Source organism: Hemitrygon akajei, chromosome 5 (assembly GCF_048418815.1).
Source record: "Hemitrygon akajei chromosome 5, sHemAka1.3, whole genome shotgun sequence".
In the NCBI taxonomy this organism is placed as follows: Eukaryota; Metazoa; Chordata; class Chondrichthyes; order Myliobatiformes; family Dasyatidae; genus Hemitrygon; species Hemitrygon akajei.
The window spans coordinates 167,024,866-167,038,322 of NC_133128.1; the positions used below are offsets into that span (position 1 = coordinate 167,024,866).

The 13,457-nt window shown below is 39.1% G+C and overlaps 1 protein-coding gene across 12 annotated transcripts in view; it reads left to right on the forward strand.

Moving 5' to 3' along the window:
• Positions 1–13,457, forward strand: part of znf385b (zinc finger protein 385B) — a 406,157-nt gene that overhangs the window by 336,308 nt on the left and 56,392 nt on the right. For all 12 annotated transcript variants that reach the window (XM_073047095.1, XM_073047096.1, XM_073047094.1 and 9 more), the window contains one exon: positions 10,139–10,295. In XM_073047095.1, the coding sequence (XP_072903196.1) occupies positions 10,139–10,295 (157 nt within the window). The remainder of the gene's footprint in view (positions 1–10,138; positions 10,296–13,457) is intronic.

The window sequence follows — 13,457 nt, forward strand, 5'->3', positions numbered from 1 at the left end:
GCAAAGACGTTCCGGTTAATAGGTTAACTGGTCAGTGTAAATTATCCTGTGATTAGGCGAGGATTAAATAAATGGGTTGCTGTGTAGTATGGCTCATTGGGCCAAAAGTTCCTATTCTGCCTTGTATCTCTAAATAAATAAATAAATTGGAAAAAGCTGGCTTTCTTGCTGGTCTTTTTATTTTGTTAAAAGGTTGCATTATGATATGAGCTCCTTATGATATTATTTGAAGGTTATGGATAACCAATGCCTAGGGCATGTTCCACTGTGTCAGGATCCTTCATTTCCTGACCACCAGACTGCAACCAACCACCTTTGTCAAGAAAGATCATCAACTTTGACCTTTAACAATTGGTATAGATGCACCAATAGAAATCATCCTTTCTGGATGCATGACTGCTTGGTCTGGCAGCAGCTCTGCGTGTGACTATAAGGAACTGCAGAGTTATGGATCACAGATACCAGCCTCCCCTCTACGGACTCCATCTGTACATCTCACTGCCTCAAAAAAGCAGCCAGCTGAAACACAGCAGCGAGGTCCAGGCCCAGAGCCCGTCGAATTGACAGGGCCCGAGTGAGGAATGTCCTGACGTTTGGACGATTTAAACGCCAAGTCAGATTGGGAAAAAAAGCTGGGTGTCAGGACCAGAGGTGGAGGTTGGGCCAGTTCTGCTCACTCTCCGTGACGATTACTCAGACCTGCACTGAACTGAGGCTGTGGCCTGCTGCAGCTGCACAGCTTTGTGTCTGCAGACTCACCTTCACTCTGGGTGCCATGTGCCTGCTTTTATTGTTTGCACAATTTGTTTTTTTCTTTCTGAACACTGGGTGTTGTTTTTTTTAAATGTGTTCTCTTTGGGTTTCTTTGTTTTGTAGTTATCTGTAAGGAGACAAATCTCAAGGTTGTATATTGTATACATACTTTGGTAATGTACATTGAACTTTGAGCAGGATCAAAGACCACCATCTACTCTAGACATTCTCTCTTCTCTCCTTTTCCTTCAGCAAAAGATACAAAAGCCTGCAAGCACACACTACTTGCTGTTATCAGACTACAATATAGTCTTATAAATGTAACCCTCAGGCCTGCCCAGCTCGTTTTCATCTAGGGGAAACAGCTGTCGGCCCCGCCAAACTGGGTAATCACGTTTGTGTGGATGCTGTGTAATGTACCCCCAGTTACAAACCCACAATGCAAAATATCAGACAGTACACCGTATGCAATTAAATGATTGAACTTTATGAATCTTAATCTGAATATAGGGTTAGTAATGAAAATAAACAATAAAAAAAGGCCCAAAGTCAAGTCAAAGTCACGTTGGAGCTCACTCAGTAGTCATTCTTTCACCATCACCTCCTCTGAATGTCGCCGACCTTTGGACCCTCAGATCCCAGACCACTCCGTCCGGTGGTCTACCAGCTCTCTCCACACGCGTCTTCTCTCTTCATCTCTTCTCGACGAAAGACCGCGAAAAAACATCTTCCCAGACTTACAAGACACAGCAACAATCTCTTATTGGCTAACATGCATCCTGTTATCTCCAGCCATAACGCAAACACTGCTGCTACAGAGAAACCGTTACCTCAGTGAACATTACAAAGAAGCCATTACTTTATCAGTGAAACCTTACAGCTCATTACGTATAATAGTCAAGCATTTGGACTCTCAACATCACAATATACATCATTATGATCTTGCACTTCATTGCTTACCTGCACTGCACTTTCTCCACGGCTAATACACTTAGTGTTATGTTGTTCTAGCTCAATACACTGTGTACTCATCTGATGTTTATGAGCAATCTGCAAGAGAAGTTTCTTATTGTGCCTCAGTACGTGGGACATTAATAAGTCAATTCCAATTCCATTCCTTGGCTCGCTTCTATTCATCTAAATCCTGTTTTATTCCTGGAAAACTTTCACTCTCAACTACACTACCAATTTGGCTGTCATCTGCAGACTTATTAACTCGTAGCAATATTGTCATCCAAATCATTAATATAGATGACAAACAGCAGTGAACCCAGCACTGATTCCTGTGGCACACTACTAGTCAAATGCCTCCAATCTGAATAACAATCCTCCACTACCATCTTCTTTTTCCTTCCAGCAGGCTAATTTGTTTCCTTTTTGCTAGCTCACTCTGGATCACATGACACCTAACCCTCCAGGCTAGTCTACCATGCGAGCTCTTGTCAGAGGCTTTGCTAAAGTCCATTGTGACCACATCTACCATCCTGCTCTTGCCAATCCTCTTGATTACCTCTTCAAAATAAAAAGTTCAAATTTCTGATTTGTCTTCACGCAAAACCAGGCTGACTATGCTTTATCACCGCTTTCGCCTCATCATCAACATTTTAGCTATGCTCACTGCTCTAAATTGTCCTTCCAAGTGAGGCAACACTTTACCTGTGAGTTTGTTGGAGTTGTGTATTGCATCCAGTGCTCCCGATGCAGTCTTCATTGTTGAGACCTGACAAAAATTGTGGCATTGCTTTGTTGAGCACCTCCACTCCAGCTTTAAAGAAGCACAATTTCCCTATAGTTAGCCATTTTAATTCTTATCCCCAGTCCCATTCTGACATGTCAGTCTGTGAGACCTAATCTTTTGCCATGATGAGGTTGCTCTCAGGATGGAGAAGCAACACCTCATCTTCCGCTTAGGTAGCCTCCAACCTGATGGCATAAGCATCAATTTCTCCTTCTAGTACTTTTTTTTATTCCCTCCCTCTTTGCCTTCTATTCTCCATTCTGGTCTCTTACCTCTTTTCCTCACCTGCCTATCACCTCCTCCTTCCCTCCTTCCCTTTCTCCCATGGTCCACTCTCCTCTCCTATCAGGTTCCTTCTCCAGCCCTTTGCCTTTCCCACCCATCTGGCTTCACCTATCACCTTCTAGCTAGTCCTTCTATTACTTCCCCCTCCCCCGCTTCACTTTTTATTCTGGTGTCTTCCCCCTTCTTTCCCAGTCCTGAAGAAGGGTCTTGGCCCAAAATGTCGACTGTTTATTCATTTCCAAAGATGCTGTCTGACCCGCTGAGTTCCTCCAAACATTTTGTGTGTGATGCCTTATCAGTCTTTGCTTTGTCAAATATTTGGAGATCCTGTCACTCAGTATCTGCTCCATTGCTCTCCCATCACTGAAATTAGGCTCACCAGCCTGTAGTTATCTGGCTTGCCTCTTAAGTAACAGCACAATATTAGCTATCTTCGGTCTTTTTGTGCCTCACTTATGGTTAAAGCTGATGCAGATACCTCTGCCAGGGTGCCTGCAATTTCATTCCGGCAGCAGAGCAGGATTTTATGGTGATTCCCCATCAGTGGACTTGTGCAATAAATTCTGAATGACCCCATGTAATACTTTGAAAATCACTTCCCTGAAGAACATAAATATTATCTGTCTCATTAAATCCTGAGTTTGTTCCTTTAAATCTTGGTTGGAATTTTAACAAAGGGCAAAGATTTGCTGATGTACTTGCAATTAAGCATGTATTTGCACGTTGGCCCTTGGGACCCAGTTACAACAACAGCGAAGTGGTTGGCACTTCTATAAAATGTGCATAGATTAACCGGCGGCGCCAGTTACCAGTGATGAGCCAAACACAGTTAGCTCATCCCTTTCTCTAAACTTGTTAAAATTTTGCTCCAATAAATCTCAAGGGTTGATCAAAATTCGAGATCAAACAAGCAATGTACACAATACAACACCCACAAGTCAGTGTTTTAAGAAAAGCTTCTGCCCCTCTACTATCAGAGATCTTGAATGGTCACCTCAGTATTTGTCCTTTGCACTCCCTACTTTTAAGTTATAGTTTTTTTTTGTCTTGCGCTGTACTGCTGCCAAGAAACAACAAATTTCATGACATATGTCAGTGATAATAAAACTTGATTCTGGTTGATTCTTCTTCACAAAGCAAAATGTGACAGGAAACCTCTCCAGGTTTCAGCAGAAACAGCAAACAGGGATCTCTGGCCTGAATCCCAAAGTTTAAAGGCAAACATAAACAATTAAATTTTACTCCTCTCAGCTTTGCTGCAGATTCATTCTTTTGCATGGCAGCAGCGATTCAATCTCAGGCCAAGTCTGGAGGGGATCTAACTACTAACTACCATGGAATATTTTGCACTAATTTTAAAAACTCCAGCAGAGGGTTATCCAATGTAGTTTGTGAGTCATAAGTACTCTTTTGGGTCAAGGGAACCATGCCATTTGTGCTTTGAATTTTAAAGGTTCTTACCCATATGTAGGCCCATGATTAAACCACATGGTCTTTCAAAGCACATTATGTTCAGTTTTAACATTGACTTCTCTAACTTCCGTTAATGCCCCTCCTCCCCTTATTACCCCATCCCTGACATATTTAGTTGTTTGCCTGTTCTCCATCTCCCTCTGGTGCTCCCCCCGCCTCCTTTCTTTCTCCCGAGGCCTCCCGTCCCATGATCCTTTCCCTTCTCCAGCTCTGTATCACTTTCGCCAATCACCTTTCCAGCTCTTAGCTTCATCCCACCCCCTCCGGTCTTCTCCTATCATTTCGCATTTCCCCCTCCCCCCACTACTTTCAAATCTCTTACTATCGTTCCTTTCGGTTAGTCCTGAGGAAGGGTCTCGGCCCAAAACGTCGACAGCGCTTCTCCCTATAGATGCTGCCTGGCCTGCTATGTTCCACCAGCATTTTGTGTGTGTTTTATGTTCAGTTTTAGGTATTTTGATTCATTTCCTTGGAAAGAAGCTTATTTTTCATAGGTAGTTAGAATGATTTTAATCTTTTTTTGAACATTGAGTGCAATTTGAAAAAGTTAATCCATAATTATTCACTAAAATTCTTCAAAATTGAGCCCTCAGCCATTAATAATGAAAATTCATGCTTCATTTAGCCACAATGCCTCATAGTATCAAGCAGCAGGATTAGGTGATTTCTACAAGAAATTTCACTGTTAGTGCCACGAATATTCAGTGTTTCAGTGGGAGTTACGGGTCTGTTGTGACGTAAACCAAAACAGTGTAATGTGAATGACTGTGAGGAAATGCATTTTAAGAGGGAAAGGGAGAAAAAAGTAATGGGAACTGGAACGATAGTGGTGTGTGTGGAGAGCTAGGAGTATCAGATTATTCAATTGCATGTCTTTCCCAAGATCAAAAAAGGGCTGGATGTTATATACATGGAATAGAATGCAAGAATAAAGTCATTTCAGTTTGTATTAAACATTAGGTCAATGTTATAAAGTATTGTGCCCCATTGCGAAAGGCCCTAAAATATTAAAAATACATATTTTGCAGATCCATCAAACTCATTTCAATATGGAAGCTGATGGTTATGAGGAGAGCCCTCCCCTATATTAAGGCAACTACCAATGTAGCAATGAAGATTTTTAACCCAGGATATATCGTACTGTGCAAAAGTCTCAGGCACGTGTATATAGTTAAGGTGCCTAATAGTTTTGCACAATACTGTAATTGGCAACGTGAAGTGGAGAGTAAGTTTGTAATTTTTGCAGGAGCAAGCGATGTTGGGAAAAGAAGGGGTGAAGCACCGTGGGAGGGGTATGACACAGGTGTCAGAGGAGAAGTGCTAGGACAGGGGGAGGGGGTGTCGTGGGTGCAGACACCCTATCCCTGAGGCACCAGGCATGGTCATTTAACTCCAAAGAATTGATCATTATGGATGTTTCTCTGGTGCTTCCTTCTCCCTCTCTTCCCCCTTTCCCTTTTCCCAACCATGATTCCCCTCTCCCTGTCCCCTTCCCACTCTCAGTCCACAATAGAGACCCATATCAGAATCCGGTTTAGCATCACTCACACGTCATGAAATTCGTTTTCTTTTGCAGCAGCCATGCAGGGCAATACATACTTTTGCACAGTACTGTAACAGCTTGTAAAGGGGTTTAGATAGTGATTAAGAAAAGATATTTTGTCTAGTTCTGTAATAGTGTCAAAGAGCCATCAATGACTTACCATGTTCACTTAAGTAAAAGGTTTTTTTAAAATTCTGTTCCAAATGTTAATAATATAATTCAGTTTACCACTTCAGTGCACTACTTTGTAAGTGCTTCTTAGAGATATAAAGGCTGATGCCTCACTGTTTGCTCAGTCACTTAGCTTCAAATTGCTTGCAAACCTGTAAAATATAATTTATTCAGTGGTGTATTAATAATTTGTAAATGATTTATGTGTATGTTTTGCATATAGGTTTCATGTTTAGATGCATATCAGCTTTTGAAATTGAACTTTTCCTGTAGATCGCTGTGTTTAAGTGCTGACATCAGTGTTCATGTATTCCTATAGTGACAGGAGATGAAGTTGGTTATACAATTGGCAATATAGAAAAATGTAACCAGAGTGCTCAAGCATGTTGGTGAAATATAATTGTGTATCTTTTTAGCCTTATTAAATTCTTAGATTGTTTATTTCACTACAAAGATTAAATATAGCGGCTTCATTATCTAATATGACATTCAGAGCTGTTTTATGGCATGTTACTTGAAAATCTGACCTGTTCCTGAAAGTTCTGGTGTAAATTTGACATTTAGTTTTCCCAAACTCTGCTATTATTATGTGATTATATATTATTATATTGAACTTCCTAGATTACTGTTTTAAAATGCTTTTGTTGACATTGAGTACAGGCCTCAACAGCAATGTCCACTATTCATGAACAAAGTTATTTAAAAAAAACACATTCTGCTGCTCTCTGCATATATTGGAGACATAGCAGACTCTGTACACTGATTCATGTGAGGCAGATGTTTGGATGTACAAGTGTGTAAACTCCATCACTTGCAAACACTCAACCTATTTACAGCTCACACATATGAAGGAGCATCTGAGAGATTGGCCATATGGATTTGCTGGCTGTTGTGGGGCTGCAAGCATCTTCAATCATCTGCGAATTTGGTTCAGGGTCCCAATTCAATTTGCAAACTGTTCAGTTTGCGGACAGTTCATGAGAATGGAATCCTGTTAAAATCTGTAGTTTATTTCTCAATCTAATTTTTAAAAACATAATATATTTTATGTTTTAAAAAGAAAGAGTGCTTTTTTAAATTATGTTTTTGTTTCATATTCAATACCATAAAATAATAGGTATACATAGGGTAAATGCAAGCAGGCTTTTTCTACTGAGGTTGGGTGGGACTACAACCAGGATTCATGGGTTGAGGGTGAAAGCTGAGAAGTTTAAGGGGACCATGTGGGGAAACTTCTTCACTCAGAGGGTCATGAGAATGTGGAACGAAGCTCGATGTTTAAGAGATATTTGGATAGGTACCTGGATGGTAGGGGTACAGAGGGCTATGGTCTCAGTGCAGGTCGATAGAAGTAGGCAGTATAAATCGTTTGCCACAGACTAGATGGGCTGAAAGTCCTGGTTCCTACGACTCCAATAATTTTATATTGGTAACATTGCTGCTTATGAAAGATGAATTATTTAACATACATGCAAGCTCACCTAACTGTAAAGAACTTCCAGTGGCTGAATTTCCGCAGGGTTGTTATGATCATTCTCAGTAACTGGCATAAAATTAGCAGAAACTCGAGTAATTCTAGCTTTCAAGAGCTTCTAAAATAGGCTTCTTTAATTATTAAACAAAAGCAGAAAATGCGGGTCGTGCAGCATCTGTGGAGAGTGAAACAGAGTGAACATTCCAGGTTGTTGACCTTTCATCGGAAAAGGTTAAAAATCACCCTCATTTTAAGTTGCAGAATTGGGGGGGAGGTGCGGAGAGGGTGTTGAGAGAATGAGGATGATAAGGTACTCGGAGTGTTCACATTGGAAATGTTGTTTGTTTGGAGATGTAGCATGGTAGCAGGTCAATCTGGCCCAACGAGTCCACACCGCCCAGTTACGCCCACGTGACCATTTACCCTACTAACTCATGCATCTCTGGAATGTGGAGGGAAACCAGAGTACCCGGAGGAAACTTGTGCAGTCATGGGGAGAACATAAAAAGTCCTTACAGACAGTGGCGAGAATTGAACCTGCAAAGCATAACACTCACCATTATGCGACTGTGCTGCCCCCAAATTTTATTTCAGACATCCAGCATCTAAAGCCGCATCTTCTTCAACTATTTATATAGTGTTTGTTAATGTTTTCTGATTGTGCTGTGGTTTTCTCCAACAATCAACTAACACAGTTGCATTTTTGAGCAGTTCATTTCTGCAAAGTATGAACTTATGCCTTGTAAGTGATAATTCAAATAATAGCATTCCATTTGCTTTTGATGAAATCCTGGAAGCTTTTCATATTAAAGTGTGATATCAATGCATATTTTTGTTACCCGAAGTTCGTGTTAACAGTTTATTTTGGGGACCTTCCAACCGTATTGGGGGGGGAAAAGCACTGAAAGCTTAATTTCATTTCAAAACCTGTTTTCACAAAAGAGGATTTTTGCCAGTGAAGATGAAATCATGAATAATGAAAGACAGTCACGATAACATACCAGAGGTTAATGAATTAAATTATATGGCATTAAATGATTGTTTTCAACAGGATACTTCAAAAGTTAATCCTATCATTTTGAATAAATAATTTATGTAAAGATTAGCTGGAAATAACTTGTTTGCTCTATCTGTAGCTATTTCTCCCACAACTCTGGATAAACAGAACCAGGACAGAGTCAAGGGAATGACCTTAAAATAGAACATAAATTTCATCATTTCCATAATTTTTTTCCTCCTGGTCAGTGTCAATTAAAACTGACCAGTGCAATTTAAATCTGAAGAAGGATGTTAACTTGGAAGAGTAAAATGAAAAAAAATCTTCATGCAGTGTTCTACACTTGAACTGTACCCATGGTTCTTAATGCTAGAACTACTAATCACAATTGAGTTAACCATCAGCAAGCAAAGTACATTTCAGAACAGGAATTATCTGGTAGGTAAGGTCATCTCAAGTGGCTTTTGTGCACATCAAGTGTGTTGCTGAAAATGATGAGAATGGGAGAGATGTACGTCCAGATCTGGTAGAAAATGGTGTACAATACCATACAGAGGATCTATTGAGATGCAGAAATTTTTAATTTAGATGTACAGATTGCAGGCTGGTGAGAGATGGTATATTTTTTAAAAATTCAAATTACTTTTATAGAAGTAAAATATGCCACTTAGTAATATACAGCAATTTTCTCATTGATATACAGCCAGTATCCTACAATTGCACTTTTTATTTATGAAATTATTTGTGTTTCAACAGGTCTCATGTATATAGATGGGGATTGATTGAAGTGAGACATTGACAGTAGGAGGTTACACTGATATTGCAGGCTAAGGGTTTGTTGCAAATATCAGCAGAAAGACTTACTCGTAGCTAAATGACGAAGTAAGCCTTTCTCGAGTGCGATGAATTCTCTTCTGCTTTATTTGTCAAAATAGCATGTGTTCTACAATTATGAATGGCCAAATAAATGGTTTTACAGTATTAACATGGAAAACAGATTTATTGTCGTTTTATACTTAATTGTCCATTACCTGTAAGTTTTTGTATAAAAACAATTCACTGAATTTCTGGATGAATTCTTTACCTTTTGAGATTGCAACTGATAATGCTACTGTACATGTATTTCATTAACTTTTTAAAATAATTTGGAAGCAACAATTAAGCTAATCAATTGTGTTCCTAATACTACAGACATCTTTTCTCAGAGAAGATATCTAAACACAGTCAAAAACACTTTTGTTACGTGCTCCCTTGTTTGTATGACCTGTGTCCATTGTTTCCTGGCTTGTTTCAATTCTGCCAACACAGTGAGCTGTATCCAAGATAGATATTTGGAATGATACAACCATGTGTTCTAGGAACATCTTTGCATGTATCAGCCAAGTGTTTTCCATACTGTGTATTTTTACCTGCAGCACTGTGCTTCACATAGTCACTCTCTCTCATTGTGTTAGTGGCATGCTTCCTATAAGTTCCTTTGTTTGAGTAGAATAATGATATTAACAAGTTGAGTTAATACAAATCTTTCAATAGAGGCACCAGTTTAACATATTAATTACTGAAAATCTTGGTGGCTATTTTCTTGCAAAGGCTGATTGTGTATGGTGCCTATTATTGAAAGTTCTTTTTGTATTGTTGTCTGTAAAGTTAGTGAAAGTATGAGAAATGAGCCTGATTGCACGGTTCATTTGTTCTCCTTTGTAGAGCCAAGCCGAGGCACACTACAAAGGCAGTAAACATGCCAAGAAGCTCAAAGCACTGGAGGCCACGAAAAAAAAGCAGAAAACTGCTTCTACCAAGGACAGCACAAAGGCCATCACCACAACCACTGCAATCACTCCCAACAGCTCAGAGAAAACAGGTTAAAACTAACTTTTGTTCTCCGCATTTGTGTACTTTCTTTTATTTGTGTTGGATGTTTGCATGTTAGTGCTTATTTCTGCTTTTATTGCTACACGTTTTATTAATGCTGTTTGCTTGATCCTTGACTGGCTGACTAATTATTTAAGAATGATGGAACAAATAGCATTTTAAATACTACCTCTATTGGTACAGCAGTAATTTGTTCCATTGTATCAAGTGGTTTGGCTGTATATAATAAACTATTTTAGTTCCATGAAATGATAAATTATATGTTCAGCTATGTCCCAAATTCTCTATGGTTTTTCATACAATCCACTCTGATAATTGCATATTTTCCTCACTTTTCCAGTCACTCGTGCTGGGCATATCAGTCTGTTGAATAAAGAGAATTGAGAACTATTCAAAGATTAAAAAATTTCTAAAGAAGTCAGGAATTGTCATAGTCTCTGCGGTACTAGAGAGGACCATTCAACCAATTAGAGATAACTTTACAAGACCACTCAGCACCATGGACTTGTAAAATTACATGTTACACTGGCTGGGTGCTCCATTTTTCAAAAAGTCTTGTGTATGGGTCAGTAACTTCAGTTTCAATTAATATTATTTGACTACTTTATAATTTATCTCCTGCGTTATAATATGTGTGACAACAAGCAAGTTAAACGAATGTAGAGCATTCTGTAACAAATGTAGTTTTATTTCAGAGTTTTTTGTCTCACTTCACATCAGCACAGATTGCATTCTAAAAGTCTGTAATTAGAAAAATACGATACAAAATTTTATCTATAATGGCATATGTTGACTAGTTAATAGAGTCACAAAGCTTTTTAATGTTTTCTCTGAACCTCTTCTGCTGATGTTAGTTTCCAAGATTTTTCTTGCATAGGCTCTGTTCTATATACTTCTACCTCAAGGGCTTTTTCGCTTCATTTCTCAGAACAGCTGGTGAATAACTGAATATTTCTTGTGGCAGTTCTAATTTATTATTCAGGAAATAGATTCTATAAAGAATTAGTGACTCTTTGAGTTCTCATCATTGCAATAACAACATCTGAAAATTCCATTGCAATTGTGCTTTCATTAAATAATAATTTCAATGCTGAAAGCATTTGTTTTGGTTTCACTGATAGTTCATTGTTTTACCCAAGTATAACATCTGGAGGCACTTTGTAGTGTTTTCAGAAAAACTTTGATGCTGAGCCAAACCAGGAGATGACAGGGCTGATGATCAGAAATTTGGTCATGGAATTAGGAATCATCTTAAAGAGGAAAGAAGTTGTGCGTCTTTGGGGAATAAAATTCAATGCTTATTGCTTTGGCAGCTCAAAATGATGCCTTTAGTGGTGGAGATTCTCAAGAGACCAGAGTTACAGACTGTAGGTTTCTCGGAGTTTCAAAGTGCTGGCGATCACGGAAGAATGCAGATTGAGAAATTTTAAAGCAATGGTTATTATTAAATAGGAGCAGGTACGGTCAATGTTTATTAGAGCATTGAGTGAACAGTTCTGGTTGCTCAGGGATGGAGGAGCAGGGTTTTGAATAGCCTTATGTTTGGAATGAAGGAGCTAGAAAAGAAAGCTTTGATATCACATCTGAAGTTATCAGAAATCATGAAGGCAGCTTCAGCAGCAGAATACCTTTGAAAGGGAGGTCTTGCCTAGAAAATTAACCTACTTGTGCTGGTTTTAATTGCACAAATAGCACTTTAAAGCTCTGCATTGCATGAGTTAAGGAAATAGCACCCATTTGCATTAGGAATGGCACCTAATGTGAAAGTGTCCAGACACTTGGACAAGCTGTTGACACTAGCATGGCGACGATTCCACGGGTGCCATTCCTTCAGCTATTGACATCATCAATGTGCGTGATGTCCATTTCCAGGCATAAATTGGCCTTTTGGGTGCAACTTATCGCTTTCATTGTTCACTCACAGTTCAACTAGGAGTGCATCGTGCTACTTTCCAGCTTTGTTCGTGATTTGAAGGGACACTACTGACAACAAGACTCCTGGGCACCTTCAGAACTCACTGGGGGCTGCTCAAGCACCATCCAAAGTCTTCAGAGTATGCTGCAACTCACAGTGAGTGCTTTTTCCTGCATTTAAGTGCTCACATACTCATGCAAAAGGGGCCTCAGTAGTCGCATCTATGGAAGCTATCTATACTGGGGGAATCAATTTGGTGAAAATTGGACAGGGACCACAGTCAGGAGACATGCACATACATACTAAAGAATAATCTGTTCCCAAAGTGTTCAGAGATAAGTAGTGTAGTATATTTAATATCTCAGTAACATTTGAGTAATATTGTAACTACGCTGTTTTATTAAGGATTCTTTATTTACATAGTTCTTTTATGGGTTATATATAAGAAGTATATATGTGTCATCACGCCACCACATCATATTTGAGTAACTCACTAAAGTAAAATTAAATAAAACTAAAAGTACATGCATTTTCCCCGGCTCCTGTGTTTTTCTTTCAAATAGTTTTATGTTTTGAAGTTACAAAATAAAACAATGCCGATGAGCTAGTTTTAAAACAAACCCGAGATGACTACCTGTTGAAGAAAAGCATATACAGTCGGCCCTCCTTACCAGCGAATCGAGAAAACCCGGAAGTGCTCTTCCAGCACTTGCCGTTTGAACATGTACAGACTTTTTTTCTTGTCATTATTCCCCAAACAATGCAGTATAACAACTATTTTACATAGCATTTACATTGTTTTAGGTATTATAAGTAATCTAGATGATTTAAAGTATACGGGAGGATGTGTGTGGGTTATCATGGATTGAGATCTAAAGAAATCAGAAGTTCTCTTACTAAGTAAGTCAGAACAGGTATATATCGTATTATTTACCGTTAGTTAGTCAAACGTTTGTCTTAGTATATATTTTACCTTTCTATGCATATAAAACACTTAAGAACGTATGTTTCAGCACCGGTCTCTGGAACGGAAGTTCTCGAGTTCGATCCAGTGACAGATCGCTCCCGAGTGTGCTCTCCACCGTGCCGGGTTGATGTGGAGGATCAAAAACCCAAAACCCAATAATTAAACCACTGCATTGCTTAGTGATAATTGTAGCTTTCATCGGGGCAGGGCCTTTCTCACTTTATCCTTTAAAATTGTTCCGATCGTTGACAGACGTAGCCCAACGCTTT